General features: G+C 47.0%; 1 protein-coding gene across 1 annotated transcript in view; it reads right to left on the reverse strand.

Moving 5' to 3' along the window:
- Positions 1-22,430, reverse strand: part of LOC147120554 (von Willebrand factor D and EGF domain-containing protein) — a 403,257-nt gene that overhangs the window by 207,114 nt on the left and 173,713 nt on the right. Inside the window, exon 9 of the mRNA XM_085986654.1 lies at positions 17,278-17,351. Within this exon, the coding sequence (XP_085842780.1) occupies positions 17,278-17,351 (74 nt within the window). The remainder of the gene's footprint in view (positions 1-17,277; positions 17,352-22,430) is intronic.

The following is a 22,430-nucleotide window of genomic DNA, read 5'->3' on the forward strand; positions in this document are numbered from 1 at the left end:
ACTCTAACAGGACTAGACAGACTAGATGCAGGAAGGATGTTCCCGATGGTGGGGGAGTCCAGAACCAGGGGTCATAGTCTAAAGATAAGGGGTAAGCCATTTAGGACAGAGATGAGGAGGAATTTCTTCACCCAGAGAGTGGTGAACCTGCGGAATTCTCTACCACACAAGGCAGTTGAGGCCAAGTCATTAAATATATTCAAGAAGGAGTTAGATATATTTCTTAAGGCTAAAGGGATCAAGGGATATGGGGAGAAGGCAGGGACAGGGTACTGAGTTTGGATGATCAGCCATGATCTCACTGAATGGCGGAGCAGGCTCGAGGGGCCGAATGGCCTACTCCTGCTCTTATCTTCTATGTTTCTATGTTTAAATGTTGCCGTTAATTCGCCACTGGAGGATCGGGGCCCACAACAGTCTAACTTATGGTATTCGGGGATAAAAGCGTCATTCTTGCAAATTCTAAGCCACTGTAATATTGCGAAGCTTTTTTTGGTCATCCGGTAACTATGACTGCCGTTGTACTACAATAATTTCTTGAACTGCTTTCTTGAGAATTCCCATCTGCCACATGCAACAGCTGGAATCACTTCTATTAGCAGAAGCAGGACTTGGGTCGGAACGGGGCAGAGTGGTGAAGGGAATGTTCCATGCTGCCATGCAGACTGGTTCCCCAAAATGCTGACTGGTGGTATGTCTGGCTCCCCATCCATTTATTTCCGTATCTCGACTTGTAAACACTTTTCCAAAAATCAGTACTAACCCCCTGTCGACAGCTTAACAACCCCTCTCATTCAGTTTCCAGGCAATATGCTTAAGCCAAGCTTTGAGCACCTCTATCTGCTTCTTCTCCACATCATTACCTCCCAGGTGAACAAAACCTCTGCACCAGCACATCCATCCTCGATAATCACAAATGTAGCCCCTGGCAGACATGTCACTGCCGTATTAACTTTATCTTTAAAACAAAAAGAACCACTCACAAATCACACCACTGAATCTCCAGCCATTATAACACCCTTTTACCTCACCAGAACTTTCTCCCTAATTCCACTAATGTCCCTTCACAACATAGACACAACATACAAGATAGGAGCAGGAGTAGGCCATTCGGCCCCTCGAGCCTGCTCTGCCATTCAATGAGATCATGGCTGATCATCCAAATTCAGTACCCTGTCCTTGCCTTCTCCCCATATCCCTTGATCCCTTTAGCCTTAAGAAATATATCTAACTCCTTCTTGAATATATTTAATGAATTGGCCTCCACTGCCTTCTGTGGTAGAGAATTCCACAGGTTCACCACTCTCTGGGTGAAGGAATTCCTCCTCATCTCTGTCCTAAATGGCTTACCCCTTATCCTTAGACTGTGACCCCTGGTTATGGACTCCCCGGACATCCGGAACACCCTTCCTGCATCTAGTCTGTCTAGTCCTGTTAGAATTTTACAAGTTTCAATGAGATCCCCTCTCATTCTTCTAAACTCCAGCGAGTATAAGCCCAATCGACCCAATCTCTCCTTATATGTACTTCCTGCCATCCCAGGTATCAGACTGGTGAATCTTCGCTGCACTCCCTCCATGGCAAGAACATCCTTCCTCAGATAAGGCGACCAAAACTGCACACAATACTCAAGGTGTGGTCTCACCAAGACCCTGTACAACTGCAGCAAGACATCCTTGTTCCTGTACTCGAACCCTCTCGCTACGAAGGCCAACATACCATTTGCCTTCTGAACCGCCTGCTGCACCTGCATGCTTACCTTCAGTGACTGGTGCACAAGGACACCCAGGTCTCGTTGCACTTCCCCATTGCCGTTCAGATAATAATCTGCCTTCCTGTTTTTGCCTCCAAAGTGGATAACCTTGCATTCATCCACATTATACTGCATCTGCCATGCTTCTGCCCAATCACCCAACCTGTCCAAATCATCCTGGAGTTTCTCGGCATCCTCCTCACAGCACACACGCCCACCCAGCTTTGTGTCGTCTGCAAACTTGGAGATATTACATCTAGTTCCCTCGTCTAGATCATTAATATATATTGTGAATAGCTGGGGTCCTAGCACCGATCCCTTTTCTGAGCACGCAATATTTCTCTGCTCTTCTTGACTGTCTTGCTTTCTTTTCTTACTGTAACCCAATTCCTCTTTCCTTCATCAGCTTTTTCCAGGATCACTTTTCTCCACTGTCACTTATCTAACTGTCATATTCAAACAATGGACTAGAAATTCGTGGCCTTAGCGCCACTCCATAGCGCCACTAAATGGCGCTAAAACGGCGGCCACCGCGCTTTCGCCAGCTGCTGGCGGTTCCCACAGCAGCCGACGTTTTTGTGCTTACCTTTGCGCTGCTGGTAACTGGCAGCACCATGTTGGAGAAAATGGCGGCGTTGTGACGTAAATTGCCGTGCAATGGCGACTTTACGTCACAAGTGTGAACTTTGACCCTAGCGCTGAATTCAGTGCTGGGTCCTAAGCATGCCAGGTTAACCTGGCGTGGCGATGTCTGCATCTCTTATTGTTCAGGTAAGTTTGGATTTAAGGCTTTGGACTGGTTTTTTTTTTGATTTTATTGAACTGGTGGCTTGGTGCAATAGATGTGAACATTTTGTAAAAGTGTGATGGGAGTGCTGCTGGATGCCTGCAAGGGCTCAGATGGTAAATGAAGGCCTTTGAGAAGACAGAACATGCTGAAAATACTCAGCAGGTCAGGTAACATCTGTGGAGAGAAAAAGAGATTTCATGCCTCCGGTCGAGATGCTGCTTGACCAGTTGAGTATTTCCAGCATTTTCTGCTGTCATTTCACACTTACAGCATCCGCTTGCAGAGGGAAGAAGAAGACACAGAAGAGGAGGAAGCCGAAGAGGAGGAATCAGAAGAGGAGGAATCAGGCGGAAGGGTGCATCCCAGACAGCCCCTTTCTGGCCGGGATATTTGGGATGGAATCATCCGCCTGCAGTCCCAGTGACCACAACCCCAATTCCCCTTTCAACATTAATCCCACACCTTACCTTCCATCTGTTACTGACCATCACAACGTCCTCTTGGCCACGATGCTGAAATAAAAGCCACCACAAAGCAAACTTTCCAATCCACCTGTATACGTCTATCCATCCAATGTGACATCAAGAAATCACCTCATCACCCGTATGAATTCTCTTAGTGAGTGTCTTGCATATGCCTTTGCTTATCCTACTGGTGTCATGCAGCGCTACCCCAGTGGCTACAGCATGGCTGGTGGAAGGCTGCTGACTTTCAGTGGGGGGGCGCTGCAAATGTCCTTGCTGGTTGACCTTGAGGTGGCGGTGGCTGGGAGTGTCAAATCAATCTTCTTCTTCTTCTTGGTCAACAACTGGCTGGGCAGGCTGCATTTTTCGGGTGTGTTCAATGAGGAAGGCACAAGGGTGGTGATGGGAGGGCGGGAAAGCAAATGTTGCATGCCAGAAGGAGGGTAACGTATGAGGATATCAGCATCTTGTATCCTTTTAGCCCCGCCACTGGCCAAGGGCTCAGCCACACCCCTGCCAAGAATGGCCTACTCTGTCTCCTCCAAGGGGATGAGGTGAGGCTAGGAATGGGAGATGTGCCTCGTGATTGGTGCAGATAGTTGGTAGGTGAGTGATTGGGGGTGGGGGTCATGCATTGAGCAGTGTGTGAGGCTAGTGATGCAGTTGGTAGGAGACGGCTTTTGAAGATGCATTCACTGACCTTGACCAGTGGTCTGAGGTCATGAAGCTTCTTTGGGCACTAGTACCAGGTAGTGGGGCAACACTGCTGGCAGTGACGGCCTCGGTGATTTGGTCCCACATTGTTCTTTCTGGAGGGCCTCCTGGCCCCTGTGGGTAGAGGGCTGTCTTGCAGTGTTGACTCCCTGCACAAAGCTGGAGTGCTGCATGCGAGACCCTGGGTGCCCTTCCCTGGCTTTGTGTTAGTGCTGAGGCATGTTTCCTATTTTTTCAGGTTAGGAAGGGAATTCAGCTTTAAGAGCTAAATATTCACATTTGGGGCTTCTTTTTAATGTTAAATATTTTTTCAAAAGGCAGAAAGGGTTGAAAACTGCATTGTTTCACTTCATTTTAATTTGTATTGCTTCAGTGTGCATGGCTCCTTTAATTCTCAGGCCTCTTCATTGCCCACAATTCCTTGCAAGCTCCACACTCTCGCTTCCAGAGGCTGTGTGAGGCTCGAATGCCGACCTGCACAAGAACTTCGCCTCGGATACCTCCAGCAACGCCACTAGCGTGGCGCTGCACAGCAGGTGAGCGCTGCGCCAACAATCTCGACCCACCCCCGTATGTATGACTAAGAAACTAACTTGCATTACTTCATGTTAAGTTTTTAATTCAAACACAAACGCATGGAACAGTAGTGTATGTGGAACCTACTAATGAAGAGAGTGTCTCAACACTATCATCGTGACCAGTAAATATGGGCTGTTTATATTGTAGAAGCTTCTAGTGGAAACTTGACGAACAACTCACTGCAGAACAAAATGTTCCTTTACCCCATCATTCACATTTTGCAAATCTGTGGGATGTATGGGAGTTAATTGGTGCCTGACCAACTGTTCCCAATAACAGGATGCCCATTACCAGGCTTTTATGTTGTGAAATATCAAAAACAGCAACGCCGTCAGGGGAGTTTTGAACCTCAGCTGAAGTTTCATAACAGCTGTGACAAATTACAACATTAGCTCAATGCAAGTCTAAACATCTTTGTTATTTTGAAACAATCCAATCCAATTACTAATATAAGCCTGACACCACTATGGCACAGATACAATGAAACTAAACTTTTAGTGAGGGGGAAGTGAAGTTGTTCATTTGTCTGGAGAATGAACACACCGTTTCGGGTTCAGATTGGTCATAACCCAAGGTGAGCTTAAGATTTTTCAATATTTCCTTCCCCATTGCTACCACTGTTTACGAAGTCTCTAAAACCCCATAAGACAAGTTACGTTTTTTTGATTGGGCTGTTGGGAGAGGTCAGCCATTTCCAGTGGAAGATTGCAGACATTCTAAGGTAGCTCTTGTTCAACTGTGAATGGTCAAATCAGGAGCAGAGGCTTGGCAGCAGGTGACTGCCATATTCCCCTTCACTACTACAGAATGGTGCATGCTGAGGATAGTGGGGTAAAGAATGAAACTAAGTACATATATTTAAAACTTAACTCGCTAATATACCCAACCATTCTTTGGGATCCAAGTATGCTGATAGGAATAGGCTAATTTCACAGCAGTGGACACATCAGGCCATCCTGATGGACCCTGAAGCCAAAACATGCTGATTGTCTTCCTGTTTGGATGTTCCAGGCCCCTGATATACACTTCATCATACCCATAAAATATTGAGTTACCACTTGGCTGACTCCAGGCCCTGATAAAGTCATCCACAGCACCACAGGCCAATATTTCCTTCAGGAATCTCAAGCAAAAAACAGACTTTTGTTCACAAAATGAGAATTAAAACTTATCAGAGCAAAAGTATGGTCTGATTAGCTTTTGCTTGGCCCAAATAAACTGTCAGGTAAAGGACCAGTTTGCCGAACCCATTCAACTTTGCTCAATTCCATACTCCACCAAACATTGAAGTAAAATGCTGCGATTAATTAAATTTGCCTGCCATAAAAATGATAGCCAAATATGCAAGATTTTATACATTAGACTACAATGAACAACTAAACAGAACTAAAAGTCCTGTATACTCTCAAAATAGATATCTTAGTATTTTGCAAAAGTATATTCATAGCATTCCTTAGTGAAATGTTTTTTTGGGGGGGAACAGGCAATTCCAGTTGATAAAGGAGATATACAGGCCAGATATCACTGGGAATATGTGGACGTTTTTTTCCCAGCTGCCAGCCCATGCAAATAAGATAAACTACATGTAAGTTGTCAACAGCAAAGAAAAAAAAAATCCTCCACTCACTCATCACATTGAAAGTCTACTGCTGTACCATAGATAGTTAATGATGTCAGGCAACAGCACTGCATTCCTGATACAAACTGTGTTTGAAATTAAGTTCTCCTTTTCACACTGCAAGGTGCCAGAGTGACTAATAGCAGTACTGTTAAGTCTACAATCAGGAATGTCATTATAACCTTCAGGCCGTACTACAGTTTCTTCAGTAGTCTCGTTTACTTTCTTTAAATAACAGGCATGCTTTCCACAGCTCGAACGTGGGTGAAAAAATGTGAAAGGTTGGTTAGTGCAGTGAGTTTGAACATTGTATTTCCTTGCTTGGGCCTGGATTTCAATCCACCCCAGACTACTGAGATGAAAGTCACCTCTCTCAACTGGCAATAAGTTGAACCTTTGTCTACCGCATACAAGGCAAATGGAGTCGCGGGGTGGGGGGACCCTGAGGGCAGTGACTCCCTAAACGAGAGGCTTCCGCTTTTCCAACCCAGTCAGGACCCAACATTGGGCTGGAGGCCTGCTCATCAGACTGCTTGTCAAATATCCAGTGCTGGATGAGCCGCAAATTTCTACAGCTAAACATTGGGAAGACTGAAACCACTGTCTTTCCCCCCCCCCCACCCCCCAACTAAAACTTCAACCCCATCTCTGGCCACCATCTCTTGGCATGCAATTCAACCCCATGTTGAGCTTCTTACCTTTTCTTCATCACAAAGACTGCCTGCTTCCTCTTCGGTAACATTACCCACCTTCTCCCCTTCCTTAGCTGATCTACCGCTGAAACCATCACCTTTATCACCTCCAGACTCAACCATTCCAATGCTTACCTCATCCTCCACCCTCCATGAACTTCAGCTCAACCAAAGCTCGTCTGCTCACATCCTATACTGCACCAAGTCCCAGTCGCGCATTAGCCCCGTTCTCAGTGATCTACATTGGCTCCTAGACCTTCAAATTTAAAATAATCATTATTGTGTTTAAATCAGTTCAAGGCTTCAATCCTCCAGTGCTACATTTACCCCCCCCCCCCACCCCCCTCCACAACCGAACTCTGTTTCTATAACTCTGATCTCACATGCATTCTTCCCTTCCCTTTGTCCCACAATTGGTGGTCGTGTTTCCAGCTGCCTATGTACCCCACACTCCAGAATTGCCTCCCTAAGCCCCTGCACTTCTTTACCTGTCTCCCCTCCTTTAATATCTATCTTAATACACTGACCAAGCTTTCAGTCACTCCTCCTAATATCTCCTTCTTTGGCTCGGCATCCATTTTATTTTCCTTGCATGTCTATGAAGCGCCTTGGGATGTTGCTGTTGTTGTAAAATAACAATATCAACACTCGTGCAGTAATAGTGTCTTTCTAAGTTGTAGTTTATGACAAGGGCTTTATCTTGTGTCATAAATGTGCGGATATGCTGAATTCATTTTAATTAAGAGTTCAGATGGTGATTTCTGATCAAGAGATCAAAAGGGAATCACTTTTCTGACCTGAATGTTCAAAGGGTTCCTTATTTAACAATCAGATTGATGGCTGCATCAATATACATAGCAGACATTTCCTGTAACCTGAACGAGATTGTTTATCTACTGTGAATGTTTTGTTCCACTCAGCTGACAGCTGTACTTTTAGTATGTGCTGAGCTATCTCTAGAAATTATTATGAATAAATATTTTGGTCGCTGTAGACTGCAAGATCTGGTCTGAGTTTAACATACACAACAACAACTTGCATTTATATAGCACCTTTAACATCGTAAAATGGCCCAAGGCGCTTCACAGGAGGGTTATCAAAAAAACATAAGAACATAAGAAATAGGAGCAGGAGTAGACCAATCGGCCCCTCGAGCCTGCTCCACCATTCAATAAGATCATGGCTGATCTGATCCTAACCTCAAATCTTCTATCACTCTCCATCCCACCCGAACCTATGTGATCTCCCGGGAGAGGCGAAAAACCAGATAAAAAACCCAATGGCCAATTTGGGAGAAAAAATCTGGGAAATTCCTCTCCGACCCATCTAGGCGATCGAAACTCTTCCAGGAGATCACTCTGTCCCTATATTTTCTACAGTACTTACCTTCTGTAAAGGCGATCTCCACCCCAGACAGGAACAGGAACAAAACCATCTCCTGAAATCTAACACAGAATTAGAACACAAGAAGTAGGAGCAGAACCAGGCTACACGGCCCCTGGGCCTGCTCCACTACCCACAGGGCCATGACCATTCCGAACCAAGACTCATGTCCAATTTCCGGCCCGCTCCCCGTAACCCTTAATTCCCTTTACTTCTAGGAAACTATCTATTTCTGTTTTAAATTTATTTAATGATGTAGCTTCCACAGCTTTCTGGGGCAGCAAATTCCACAAACCTACCACCCTCTGAGTGAAGAAGTTTCTCCTCATCTCAGTTTTGAAAGAGCAGCCCCTTATTTTAAGATTATGCCCCCTAGTTCTAGTTTCACCCATCATTGGGAACATCCTCATCGCATCCACCCGATCAAGCCCCTTCACAATCTTATATGTTTCAATAAGATCACCTCTCATTCTTCTGAACTCCAATGAGTAGAGTCCCAATCTACTCAACCTCTCCTCATATGACCACCCCATCATCCCCGGGATTAACCGAGTGAACCTTCTTTGTACTGACTCGAGAGCAAGTATGTCTTTTCTTAAGTATGGACACCAAAACTGTATGCAGTATTCCAGGTGCGGTCTCACCAATACCTTGTATAACTGCAGCAATACCTCCCTGTTTTTATATTCTATCCCCCTAGCAATAAAAGCCAACATTCCATTGGCCTTCTTGATCACTTGCTGCACCTGCATACTAACTTTTTGAGTTTCGTGCACCAGGACCCCCCAGATCCCTTTGTACTACAGTACTTTCCAGTTTCTTGCCATTAAGATAATAACTTGCTCTATGATTTTTCCTGCCAAAGTGCATAACCTCACACTTTCCAGTATTGTATTCCATCTGCCAAATCTCTGCCCACTTACTTAGCCTGTCTATGTCACTTTGCAGGATTTTTATGTCCTCCTCACTCACTACTTTCCCTCCCATCTTTGTATCATCTGCAAACTTTGATATGTTACACTCGGTCCCCTCCTCCAAATTGTTAATATAGATTGTAAAGAGTTGGGGACCCAGCACTGACCCCTGCGGAACACCACTAGTTACTGATTGCCAGTCTGAGAATGAACCATTTATCCCAACTCTCTGCTTTTTGTTAGAGAGCCAATTCTCCACCCACGCCAGAATATTACCCCCAATCCCGTGATTTTTTATCTTGAGCAATAATCTTTTGTGTGGCACCTTGTCAAATGCCTTTTGGAAGTCTAAATACACTACATCCACTGGTTCTCCTTTATCCACCCTGTATGTTACTTCCTCAAAGAACTCAAGCTAATTTGTCAAACATGACTTCCCCTTCATGAAACCATGCTGAGTTTGTCCTATTAAATTATGTTTATCCAAATGTCCCGTTACTGTCTCCTTAATAATGGACTCTAACATTTTACCAACCACAGATGTTAGGCTAACAGGTCTATAGTTTCCAGCCTTCTGCCTACTACCCTTTTAAAATAAGGGTGTTACATTAGCAGTTTTCCAATCTGCCGGGACCTTTGCGGAGTCCAGGGAGTTTTGGAAAATTATTACCAATGCACCCACAATCCCGACCGCCACTTCCCTCAAGACCCTATGATGTAAGCCATCAGGTCCAGGGGATTTATCCGGCTTAAGTCCCATTATTTTACCAAGTACCACTTCCTTAGCGATTTTAATTGTATTTAGCTCCTCTCCCCCTAGAGCCCCCTGTTTGTCCAGAGTTGGGATATTCTTAGTGTCCTCTACTGTAAAGACGGATACAAAATATTTGTTCAGCATTTTTGCCATCTCCATGTTTCCCACCATTAATTTCCCAGTCTCATCCTCTAAGGGACCAACATTTACTTTAGCCACCCTTTTTCTTTTTATATAACTATAGAAACTTTTGCTATCCGTTTTTATATTTTTTGCTAATTTACTTTCATAATCTATCTTCCCTTTCTTAATCAATCTTTTAGTTATTTTTTGCTGTCTTTTAAAGACTTCCCAATCTTCTATCCTCCCACTAGATTTGGCTACTTTATATGCCCTTGTTTTTAGTCGGATACTATCCTTAATTACTTTACTTAGCCACGGATGGCTATCTTTTCTTTTACACCCTTTTTCCCTCAGTGGAATATATATTTTTTGGAAGTTGTAAAATAACTCCTTAAATGTACACCACTGATCATGTACCGTCTTACCCTTTAATCTATTTTCCCAGTCCACTCTAATCAATTCCGCTCTCATACCTTCATAGTCTCCTTTATTCAAGCTCAGCATGCTTGTTTGAGATCCAACCTTCTCACCCTCTACTTGAATATGGAATTCAACCACGTTATGGTCACTCATTCCAAGGGGATCCTTTACTAGGACATTTTTAATTAATCCTGTCTCATTACACAGGACCAAATCTAAGGTTGCTTGCCCCCTGGTCGGTTCAGTTACATACTGCTCAAGAAACCCATCCCTAATACACTCAATGAACTCATCCTCAAGGCTGCTCTGCCCAATTTGATTTGTCCAGTTAATATGATAGTTAAAATCCCCCATAATTATAGCTGTTCCCTTATTACAAGCCTCAACTATTTCCTGATTAATACTCCGTCCAACAGAGTTGCAACTGTTCGGAGGCCTTTTGACTATGCCCACTAGTGTTTTTTACCCCTTATTATTCCTTATCTCTACCCAAACTGTTTCACTATCCTGCTCCTTTGACCCAATATCATTTCTCTGTATTATAGTGATTCCTTCCTTTATTAACATAGCCACCCCACCTCCCCTCCCTTCCTGCCTGTCCTTCCTGATTGTTAAATAACCTGGTATGTTTAATTCCCAGTCATGGTCACCCTGCAGCCATGTTTCTGTAATGGCCACAAGATCATACCCATATGTAGTTATTTGTGCCGTTAACTCATTTATTTTGTTACGAATGCTACGTGCATTCAGATAAAGAACTTTCAAATATGTTTTTGACACTTAGTTCCTGTTTTTTTCCCCTTTTACTACTTTACCTTTCACTCCATACCTTCTGTCCCTTCCTGACATGTTCTGTTTTTTAATTTCCCCACTGCTACCTAAGTCTATGACCTTCTCCGTTGTCATTTCTGTTATTTGCTCTCTAGAAACCTCCCCCCCACTAATTAGTTTAAAGCCCTCTCTACAGCCCTAGTTATATGATTCGCCAGGACTCTAGTCCCAGCACTGGCCAAGTGGAGTCTGTCCCAACGGAACAGCTCCCTCCTGTCCCAGTACTGGTGCCAGTGTCCCAAGAAGCAAAACCCATTTCTCCCACACCAGTCTTTGAGCCACGCATTTAACGCTTTAATTTTATTTATCCTAGCCAAATTCGCTCGTGGCTCAGGTAATAACCAAGAGATTATTACCCTTGAGGTTCTGTTTTTTAATTTGACCCCTAGCTGCTCATACTCCTTTAACAGAACCTTCTTCCTTGTCCTATCTACGTCGTTTGTACCAACATGGACCATGACAACTGGATCCTCCCCCTGACAACTGGATCCTCCCCTTGACACCGAGCCACAGAAGGAGATATTAGGACAAGTGTCGAAAAGGTAGGTTTTAAGGAGCATCTTAAAGGAGGTGGAGGGGTTTAGGGAGGGAATTCCAGAGATAAAAGTCTAGACAGCTGAAGGCACGGCCACCAATGGTGGAGCATTGCGCAACAGACCAGAACTGGAGGAGCACAGAGATCTCGGAGAGTCATAGGGCTGGAGGAGGTTACAGAGGTAGGGAGGGGTGGGGCCATGCAGGGTCTTGAAAACAAGGATGAGAATTTTAAAATCGAGGCGCTGCTGGACCGGGAGCCAACGTATGTCAGCGAATACAGGGGTGATTGGTGAGGGTACTTGGTGCAAGTTAGGATACTGGCAGCAGAGTTTTGGATGAGGTCAAGTTTATGGAGGGTACAAGGTCGGAGGCCGGCCAGCAGAAGTGAGTCTTGTAGTGTGGCAAAACATTGGAGAAATTGAGTCACGCCCCCTTTGGGGCGCTAACTTCACTGGGGCGAAATTGAGTGGTAGTGCCCCAAGAGGGAAGCAGGGTGCTACTGGAAGCGCCCCGCCTCCCTCTTGGGGCGCTACGAGGGAATATCGCGGTGCTACGTGCTGCAGGTATTGCAGGCCTTCCTCTCCTTCTTAAAGGGGAGGGGCCTTGCGCAGCACGACCCGGGGCCCAGCTGGGCCACCGGGGATCGGAGTGCGGGCAAAAGAGCCCGGCACTCAAGAGAAGTGCCGGGCTCACGGAGCGCAGCCGGCATTCCATGGAGGGGCGAGTCAGGAGGCCGAGGACGGGAGCGGAGGCAGGTGCTGGCAGGCAGCCAGCAACAAAAATGGCTGCCCCGCACCTTGCCTTTAAATAGCGCCGCCCCGATCGCAGGTAGGCCCCCCTGACCCAGTCAGACATAGCGTCTGGCGGTAAGTCAGGGGGCGCTACCGAAGATCGCAGCTGGGTAGTGAGCGGGGCGCTGCGCACGGCAATGACGTCATCACCGGCGGCGCAGCACCGCGGGGCGCTAATGGTTACTGCCGCCGCTAAACTCCCGCTGAATTTCGTGGGAGGCGTTGGCGGCGACGTGTCCGGGCACTAGTTGCTTTGCGCCCCGTTAGCGCCCTCTTAGGGAGGCGTAAGGCAACTGAACTTTTTTCCCCCATTATGTTTAATCCAATAAATAGATCACTGTAAGTAGGGTAATCATTCATTCTGAGGGTAAATACGTTTTCAATTTCAGAGCTCAGAAAAAGTACAGATTTTTGGTGGAGGGGGTCAAGGTCCACTTAAGGGAACTGCGATTAAATCACTGGGAGAACACATTTACATAAAGACCCCAAAATGTCACATCATGGGCTCGATTTTCATTGAGCCATGGAGTCGGGCTTGGAGGTTAAAATCGCAAAAACTGACGGGCGGGACCTCCCCGGCCTGGTTCCCGACTCTGAGCAATTTTAACTCAGGCGTGTCTGATGGTCCCGACTCCGTCCCACATCCAACAGGCGGGACTGGTCTTTAATGCCCTTAATATCCACTAAATGGCCTCTATAATCCTATTTTAACATGGCCTTGCAAATTTAACCCTTTTCCCACGTAGAAAACACCTGGTGGGAAACACGAATGTGAAACCTGGCGGGAGCACTATTGGATTGCTGACTATCAACTGCAGGTCAACCATTAAAGAGGAGATTTGATCAGCCATCATTTGCAGGTGGCAGGACTTAGTGGTCTTAGGCAACTTTTAGAAGGCTTAACCACACCTGTGGAAGGTTGGAGCCTCGCACCCATCTCCAGTGTGGCCTCCTGGGAAACCCCTCTCGCCACCTTCACTCAGTGCTTCCTCAATGGAGGCATATACCAGAAGCATGGGAGCCATTTATTTCCTTCCCATCTGGGTATTAGAGGAGCTCGAGCACTAGCCGCGGCACCAGCAGAACCAGGAACAACAGCAGCACCAGCAGCAGGAGCGCCAGGCTGCTGCTCACCCACCTGAGGCTGCACAGGCCAGAAGGGGCCAGCGCCTGGAAGCCCGTCGGCGCAGGAGATACCCCCGAAACAGGGTCTACAGACGCTGGGTCACCTATCTCAACATGTCTGAGCAGCTGTGCCAAAGGCGGCTCCGACTTTCACGAGAGGTAGTGACTGACATCTGCGCAATGCTACAGCAAGACCTGCTGCCCAGAGGACCAGGTGGACAAGCATTACCAGTGGCCGTCAAAATCACCACCGCACTCAACTTTTTGCCTCAGGCTCATTCCAGGGATCAGCAGCAGACATCAGCGGCATCTCCCAGGCGGCCGCACACACTTGCATCATGCAGGTAACCGATGCCCTCTTTGCGTTCGCGCACAATCACATCCATTTCACCAAGGATCGAGCAAGTGTCACGGCGCGAGCGGTTGGATTAGCTCATCTGGCAGGCTTTTCAAGGATGCAGGGCATCGTTGACTGCACACATGTGGCCCTTACGGCACCCCATCGCAATCCAGGTATTTTTGTCAACCCCAAGGGCTTCTACTCCCTTAATGTTCAGCTGGTGTGTGACCACAAGGAGGAAATTTTGCATGTTTGTGCATGTACCCTGGCAATTGCCTTGACTCCTTCATACTGCGCCAGTCTAGTGTGCCTCCGCTATTCAGTCCGCCAGGCCAACTTAACGGATGGCTACTTGGAGACAGGGGCTATCCCCTGAGGACGTGGCTAATGACGCCGTTGAGGAGACCATCCAACGAAGCTGAGGAGAGCTACAACTCCAGCCACATGTCCACCAGAGCCCTAATCGAGCAAACCATCAGTTTGCTGAAGATGCGCTTCAGATGCCTGGATAGATCAGGTGGAGCCCTGCAGTACTCAGCAGCCAGGGTCTCCAGAATCGTTGTGGTTTGCTGTGCACTTCACAACATGGCACAGCTTCGTGGCTTGCAGATTCCTGAGGACCAAGTGGCTCCTCACATATCCTCCTCAGATGAGGAGGAGGAGGAGGAATGTGAAAACAAACATCCTGCAGAGGCCCATCAACCAGCAGCAGCATTAGGCGAGAACATTGCTGCCCGGGATGCAAGGAACACACTTTTGCCTCGCAGCTTCTTACCAGAGCATTAACAATGGCCAAGAACCAGAGGGTTCCTAGCACTCCGACCACCATACTGACAGTTGCAAGTATTTCTAAGGCCTCAATGTGGAAGTCCCAATAGCAAAATGACAGATGCCACAACTGCAACATTTGCCATCAGAATTTTTATGCACAATTACGACGTGATGGCATTTTTACACTAAATACAAAATTTCACCCAAGTGACTACCCTTGTGACTACTTGTGCTTTATCTTCCTCTTACGCGTGCTCCTACGTAGTGCTTCCCCTGTGGCTTCAGCAGATGTGGAGGCCCCTTGCTCACTTTGCTGCTGCTCCTGTCTTGACACCTTTGGCGGGCGTCTTCTGGGGTTGCGAGCCTGTGAGGGCTCGTCAACAGTCTGCTGCTCCTGCAGCTGTGCAGGGGTTGAGACGTCTATCTCACTTGGGTGTGGACTTCGGTGGGGCTCTGACCGAGGGCTCTACAGTGGCACGGAAGTGTGAGCGCTTGGAGAGGAGCCCCCACTTCCTTGAGGTATGCCACCAACCTCCCTCTCATGGGTCAGGTCCCCCTCAGCATTTGCAAGTAGCTGGAGAGCACCTTGCTGCACATCAGGGGGGCCATGGGGACCCGTATCTGCAATGGCAGTCCTACTCAGAAGGACTTCCATGAATGTCTGCTTTCTCTGTTCAATAGATGCCCATCGCTCCTCAAGAGATGTCATTCTATTCTGAACAATGACCATGTTTTCCATACCCTGGCGACTAAGCTCCTCCATGGCCATAGCCCTCCTCTCCTCTACCGTAGCCATCCTCTCCTGTATGGTAGCCAGCCTTACCACGGAGGTAGCAATCCTTTCCACGGAGGTAGCCATCCTTTCCAGGGTGATGCGTTCATGTGCCAATGACTCCACAAAGGCTCTGCTCATATTCGCTATGGACTCCTCCATTCGCTCCACACTCGCAGCGACCCTGGAGACAAAACCTGCCAGAGACTCCTGCATCTGTGCCTGGAGTTCCATCACCTCTGATCTTATGGATGGACCCAGAGGCAGAGGGTCGACATGCTGCTGAGCCGAGCTGGCAGAGTCCTGCGCCCTCCGACAAGGACTCTCCACTGCTGTCCCTGTCTCCACAATCTGCTGATGCTCACTTGTGAACTGTGATACACCAGGTGACAACACTACTCTATGTCCCGAAGGTCCCACCGAGGTGCGAGTGTCTGTGCTGGTGCTGGGTTCGCTGAATTCTGGTGACGCTGTGCCCTCAGAGGTTGCAGCTTCCTCTGAGGAGTCTGGCTGCTCAGCCTCTTCTTCCTGGCTAGGGGGGACGGATGCTTGTGATGGTCCTGTGGGGGAGTAAAGGAAAGAGTCAGAGATGTGATGCAAAGGCTACATGCACATAGCTTTTTGCAGATTCTCATAAGTCCATCTGTTACAGCTTCACAATCATTATCAGCGACTCATGCAATGTCAAAGAGAGAGATGGGGAACTTTTCTGTCACCAGCTTGCTGTGTTGCACCCGACTGTCCGTCCCCCACGCGCGAATCATCCTCAATGTCCATGATTTCCAGGACGGCCTCCTCCCAGGGAGTCAGGTGGGCTAATGAGGCTGTCCCTCCTCCTGTCTTGGCTCACTCTCTTTTGTTGTGAGCTCTCTTTTCCTGCAATGAGGGAGACAAGTGGAGGTTGAGTGAGAATGAAGGAGTGAGTGTAGATATTGCATAGCATAGATACTTAGAAGGAGACAAAGATGGAGTGAGGTTGCAAGACCAAGGGCCCTCCCTGTGTGTTGTCAGTTGTGTTCAAAGCATCAGAGTGATAGAGAGTGTGAGGGCTGCATGGTGGAATAGTTATGTGAATGTGAGCATAGAGAGAGAGGGAATGGGTAAGGGTGCATGGATGTCAGTGTCAAGTGGGATGTGGAGGAAGAGATTGCTAAAGCTGAGTGCTGGTGAGAAAAGGCAATGGGGATCAGATTGAGGATGATGGGAAATTCATACTCACTTTTCCAGTGTGCTGAAGGTCATGAAATCTTTTCCTGCACTGTATCCAGGTTCTGCGGGTGACTCACAAGGAGTTGACCTCCTCAGCCACCTGCATCCACACTGCCTTGGTCTGAGTGGGAGGCCTCTTCCTCCCCGAGGGAACAGCACCTCCCTGTTGGCCCTAGCCCCATCGACTAATGCCTGCAGTGCTGCCTCGTCAAAGCGAGGAGCTGATCTTGTCTTCCTGCTTGTCATCTTTCCTGCAGGTCTCTCTGACACCAAATGGAGGAAGCTTGGAAGCCTGCAGAAGAAGCAAGGCTTGCTGTGGACCTTAAATGCTGCAGCAATGATGACGTCATCGGAGGGGACTTTCAGTCATGAAAAACCCCTTTGCAAAGGCTTCCCACACGCTGGAAATCAATTGGACACTTAAGTTAAAATTGCATCAATCTCCCACATCCATTTAGATTCGTGTGGGAAACACGAAATTTGGATAACATGACAACAGCCCGCACCTGAGTTAAAATCCAGCCCCATGTATCTGACCTTCATTGGTAGAGAACACCTAAATTGGCAGTACCTGTTGCTGAAACCAGGTGCCAAAAGAGATTAAGAAAAAGTTCCATTTCCAGCAATGGTTTCCTACACCTTGATGAGTACAAAATTCATCACAAAAATGACAATTTTGATATTATTAAAAACTGACCTTCCATCAAAAGTAATGATATGGGGATCAGTGAAAGAATAGCAGTTTCCTGTTGGGATGTCTTGAACAGTCACCTATATGTAGAAAAATAAATGAGAAGAAAAATTATAGAACAGTGTATATTATATTAAGCAACTATTAATATTTTCCACACATCTAAATTTACTAATGACGTACTAAGGGCTAAGAATTCGGTGGCGCCGCGTTTGGGGCGCCAAGCTCGCCTGGGCACCGGAATTTGCGCTCCGGCCAGAGCCGCTTGCGCCCTCCCGATATTCAGTGGGAGCGCCCCAAGAGGGACTCGGGGCGCTGCTCGAGGCTCCCCGCGTCCCGCTTGGGGCGCTCAAACTGAATATCGCCGCGCTACGTGCCACAGCGCCACATGCTGTGGCACGGCGCGCTGCTGTACTGCAGGCCTTCCTCCCCTTCTTAAGGGGGAGGGGCCTGCACCAGCGCGATCACCGATCGCGAGTGCCAGCAAAAGAGCCCGACACCGAGGAGAAGTGCCGGGCTTTTGGGACACAGCCGGCACTGCCCGGGGGGTGGATCAGGAGGCCGGGGAGGGCGGCGCGAGGAGGTGCTGGCAGGCGGCCACCGGAAAAAATGGCTGCCCCGCACCTCCACCTTAATTTGCGCCACTACCGCCACAGGTAGGCCCTGCGAACCGGTCACGATTTGCGACCGGCGTTACAGAGGCGGGCGCGACCAAATATCGCGATCGGGGCGCTGCGCACACCAATGACGTCATCGGTGGCGGCACAGCGCTACAAGCTAATGCCGCCATTAGCGCCCCGCTAAATATCACGGGAGGCGTGGCCAGTGGCGCTAAAGCCACTGAGTGCCCTCTTCGGGCGCTAACTGGTGGCGCAGGCCACTGAATTTCTAGGCCTAAATGTATTAAGGGATATTGGCCAAAGGCGGGTATATGGAGTTAGGTCGCAGATCAACCACGATCTCATTGAATGGCGGAGCAGGCTCGAAGGGCTCAATGGCCTACTCCTGTTCCTATGAACTGCCAACTACATCATATCACAACCTCAAAGGGACCTGGAAATAAATCTTTATTCAGTGCAAGGTGGGCACTTTTTCATAATTTCAATTCTTTTGCCAGCAACACAATGTCAAATATTTTGGGTGAATGCAGACTGATTTAAAGCATATCCTGTTTTAAATTTACACATGCAATTAAGCACACAGATTCTACCTTTATTAGCCTATTGTTCCATGCAAGATAAATTATTTCACAGCTGCTCAGGAAAATAGTCACCAAATAACACTTAGGTATCTTACTTCTGTTGTTTCTTTAACAAACTGTTTAAACAGCTTCCTCAGTACGCTTCTCTGCGTCTACCACTGCTTAAGATGAGAGTTCAAAATGAGCAGAGCAGGCGCTGTTAAACGTAGCAGCAGCTGGTTACATTCAACAAAACATATTCCGCTCAGCAGCACTTTAAATATTTAGAACTTTCATTTTAAACAGGAGCATCACGGACTCTGAGGAATTATACACTGTCTGTTTAGAATTAGAGTTCAAAATGAACTCACTGAAGTGGCATCCATTGGGGGTGATTTTCATTCAGAAGTCGGGAAGGAGGCGGGACTACAGCTTTCGGGGTTGTAGTCCCGCCTCCATCGAGATGCGGCCAATCCACGCGGTTTTAACTTGATTGACCTTGTTGAGCCCGCCCAGCGGGCTCAGCAGGCCAATTAAGGGCCACTCGGCAACAGGTGACATCACATACTGAAATTTCATCTGTCAAGACGTTTTGACAGATGAAATATCAGTGTTTCACAGCTGTTTGAAGCTGTCAAACACTGACAGTCTTACTTCAAACTGAGTCCTTCTACACAGACTCAATTAGAAATCTCACCGGCACAGAAAGCTGCAGGCTGTCACTTTTGACAGTTCGCAGCCATTCTGCTTTCTGTGCCGATTAGATGATGGGCTCCCGAAACCTAGAGGAAGGAAGGCTGTAAAGGTAAGTACAGCTAATTTAAACTTCTTTACACACTTTAGACACACCAAACACATTTACCTTTGCACTCATGCACCCATCACTCACCTGAACACCGACATCTCGACCCCTCCAAGTCCTTCAACCCGACGGCCCGACTCCTCTAACTTGGCGTGGTTTGGAGCCGTCGGGAATCCCACACTACAAGCTTTAAAATAGGGATTGGGCTAAAAACTGCCTGTTAACTACCTGTTAACAGGCAGTTAATTGGCACTAATCCCTTCCTGCCTCGGGTAGGTGGGTCCCAGTGCGGGGCGGGTACCCGCCTCCTTTGAAACTTACAATGAAGCGGGTTGGGGGCGGGATGGTGTCAGGACCTCCGAATTCATAACTTTAACCCCCCCGCACGCCTCCAATCCCGACTCCACGGGTCAATGAAAATCGACCCCATTGACTTCAATGGCAAATGAGTCAAATGCACAGCCTGGTTTAGTGCCTAATTTTAGTTGCCAAAAACGATGTACAACTAAGCAGGCTTCATTACTGTTGTAATATTTTAATGCTTCACAAACTCTGCTTTGTAACTGTTTCTCCAGAGTTGATATAAAGTCAAATGCTTTTCCCCACAATTAAAGTCCTGGTTCCATTTGGAGATGTGTGCAGCCAAGACTAACCCTTACCCGCCTGGCGGAAACTGGGCAGGCAGTGGCCAGGTGACTTGCTTGCCAAAATTCCGCTGTCTTGAATGTTAACTTGCTATCCTAAGCCGCCTGAAGCCAGAGGGGCTCCTGTTTAAATGTGCAGATCGAGGTCTGATGACATCATCAGCCCCCACTGCAATTTTAACTGGTGGCCTGAGCGATGAAGCTGTTATGGATTTTCCACCAGGTGAAGATAGTGGGATGAGGATCCAGAGGCCCAAATAAATACTTTTTAAAAAACGTCTTATTTACATTCTCTGTGGGACTAGGAGGAGCACGACCCTTCCAAAACACTCACCCCGTGACCCACCCGAGTACTGGCTACTGTTCCTTCGGTCCCGGCCGCCGGCCTCCTGAGATTCCACTCCTGCCTGCCGGCCAGCTGCCACTTCCTACCCGTTTCGAGCTGGCTGCTGAACGGGGACATGCAGAGGAAGCCCTGAAGTTAAAATTGCCCAGGTTCAGGCTGCCAAGGTTGGGGGGGTATGTGAGGGTTTGGAGCGGGGGAGGGGGGTTAGTTCTGGTTGTCACACGCCACATCCTCAGGATATCACATAGTGGTTCAAAGCCAATTAATTACTTTTGAATTGCCGTCACTGCTGTAATGTAGGAAATGTGGCTGCTAATTTGTGCACAGCAAGCTCCCACAAACAGAAAATGACCAGATTATCTGTTTTAGTGGTGTTAGTTGAGGGTTAAATGTTAGTCAGGACACTGGAAAAACTCTCCTGCTCTTCTTTGAATAGTGTTATAAGGTCATTTATATCCACCTAAGAGGGCAGATTTAATGTCTCATCCAAAAGACAGCACCACTCCCTCAGTACTGCATTAAAATGTCCCTCTAGTAAGTACTTAAGTCTCTGAAGTGGGACTCAAAAATACAACCTTCTGACTCAGGCAAGAGTGCTACCTCTGAGTCAGTACTGATTAAAGCTCCCTCTAAACTGTCCCATCAAAGATTCCTAAGCCACCAATCCAAGGGAACCCAAACAAAAGTTAACATATGTCAAAGTACAGAGCATAAGAAACAACACTGGGAACTAGAGTCATTGATTAAAGTGGAATATCCTGATCTAATAGCAGAAACTGAAATGTGGTTGCAGCTGGGACAGAATTGCCAATTATATATTTCGAGGCATAACATTTTCAGCATAGAAATGGAGAGAAGAAAAGCAGTAGGAATAGTTGTATTAATTATAAACAATGGCCCAGAACGGGTCTCCACGGGTGAGTACGCACAGGGTACTCACCCGTAGGCCCAATGGAAGTGCCAGTTTCCTGCATGCACTGCGCATGCGCAGGAAACCGGCACTTCCGTTCCCCTGAAAGAAGGGGTTCAGCGTTCAAATGTGTGTGCACGAGAGGCTGCGCGTGCGCATCAAACTTACTTTTTTTTTTGCAGGTTTTCCCGGGAGTGTAAGTCTCCAGAAGTTACACATATAAAAAGCAAGCGTAAGGCCTGCTTTTTAAAAGGTAAGTGGTGAATTAATTAAAATTAAAACATTTTTTCCACAGGTTTATTATTTTAAAATACTTTAAAGCAAGGTAAGTTTATTTTTAGCCCCATTAGAAAATTAAATTATTTTTTCCAAAAATTTAAATTATTGTTTAATAGTTATTTCATGTAATTTATAGTTTATTTAAAAAATGTGATTTAAAAAAAAATTATTTGAAGATTTAGTGATGTTTTGGGGCCCGTATGAATGGACATTCCCTGCTCCGATTGGCTCTCCATGGCCCACGTGATCCCAGGGGACGCATTCAACTAAGTGCGCCCCTGGGATACGCAAGCACTGCGCGCCGGCAGTTGGAGCAGGCCCAGGATTGGTATCCCACGGGGGCCCACAGCTCAATGGCCGGCGCGCTAGGTAAGTGCAGGTCGGGAGCTTATACCCGCGGGAAGCCCCCGACCCGAATTTCTGGGCCAATATCATAACACCAGAGAATAAAAATTTAAATAGAGAATTGACCCAAACATAAATCCTTTGGATTGAGTTGAAGAATAGCAAGGATTGGTCACATTACTGAAAGCACTTCCAAACCGTGGAAAAGAAATTTATAGACAAATTAGAAAGCGTTCGGAGATTTTCATTGTCTAAATACATGTTGCAATATGGAAAATGTTTGGATTGAAAAAAGGGAAGTGGATATGCTGCAGTTCCAACATGGAAGGAAACACTGCTTGGCCTGATTCTCGGTCACGAAGTAAAGCGAGTAGGCAAACTATGAAAGAGCACTTGGTGAAATATTGACCAAAATGTAATTAAGTTCAGTGAAATAGAAAAGGAAAAGTAAAGTACAAGCTGGGGCTGAAAAAAAGAAAATGAAAGCAAGATAAAAAGGGACCGTTTCAAGGTTAAATGTAATGAAAAATTGGCAAATATAACCATAGCTCAGCTATGGGAAATATTTAAACATGATATAGAAAGGATAAAAATCAGGCATAATTACAGTAAGGAGGAAAGGAGTCCATCGGAGGCTGGTGTCCCATGGATGA

Source organism: Somniosus microcephalus, chromosome 4, assembly GCF_052327205.1.
Source record: "Somniosus microcephalus isolate GS21.2 chromosome 4, FLI_Smic_1.0, whole genome shotgun sequence".
Taxonomy (NCBI): Eukaryota; Metazoa; Chordata; class Chondrichthyes; order Squaliformes; family Somniosidae; genus Somniosus; species Somniosus microcephalus.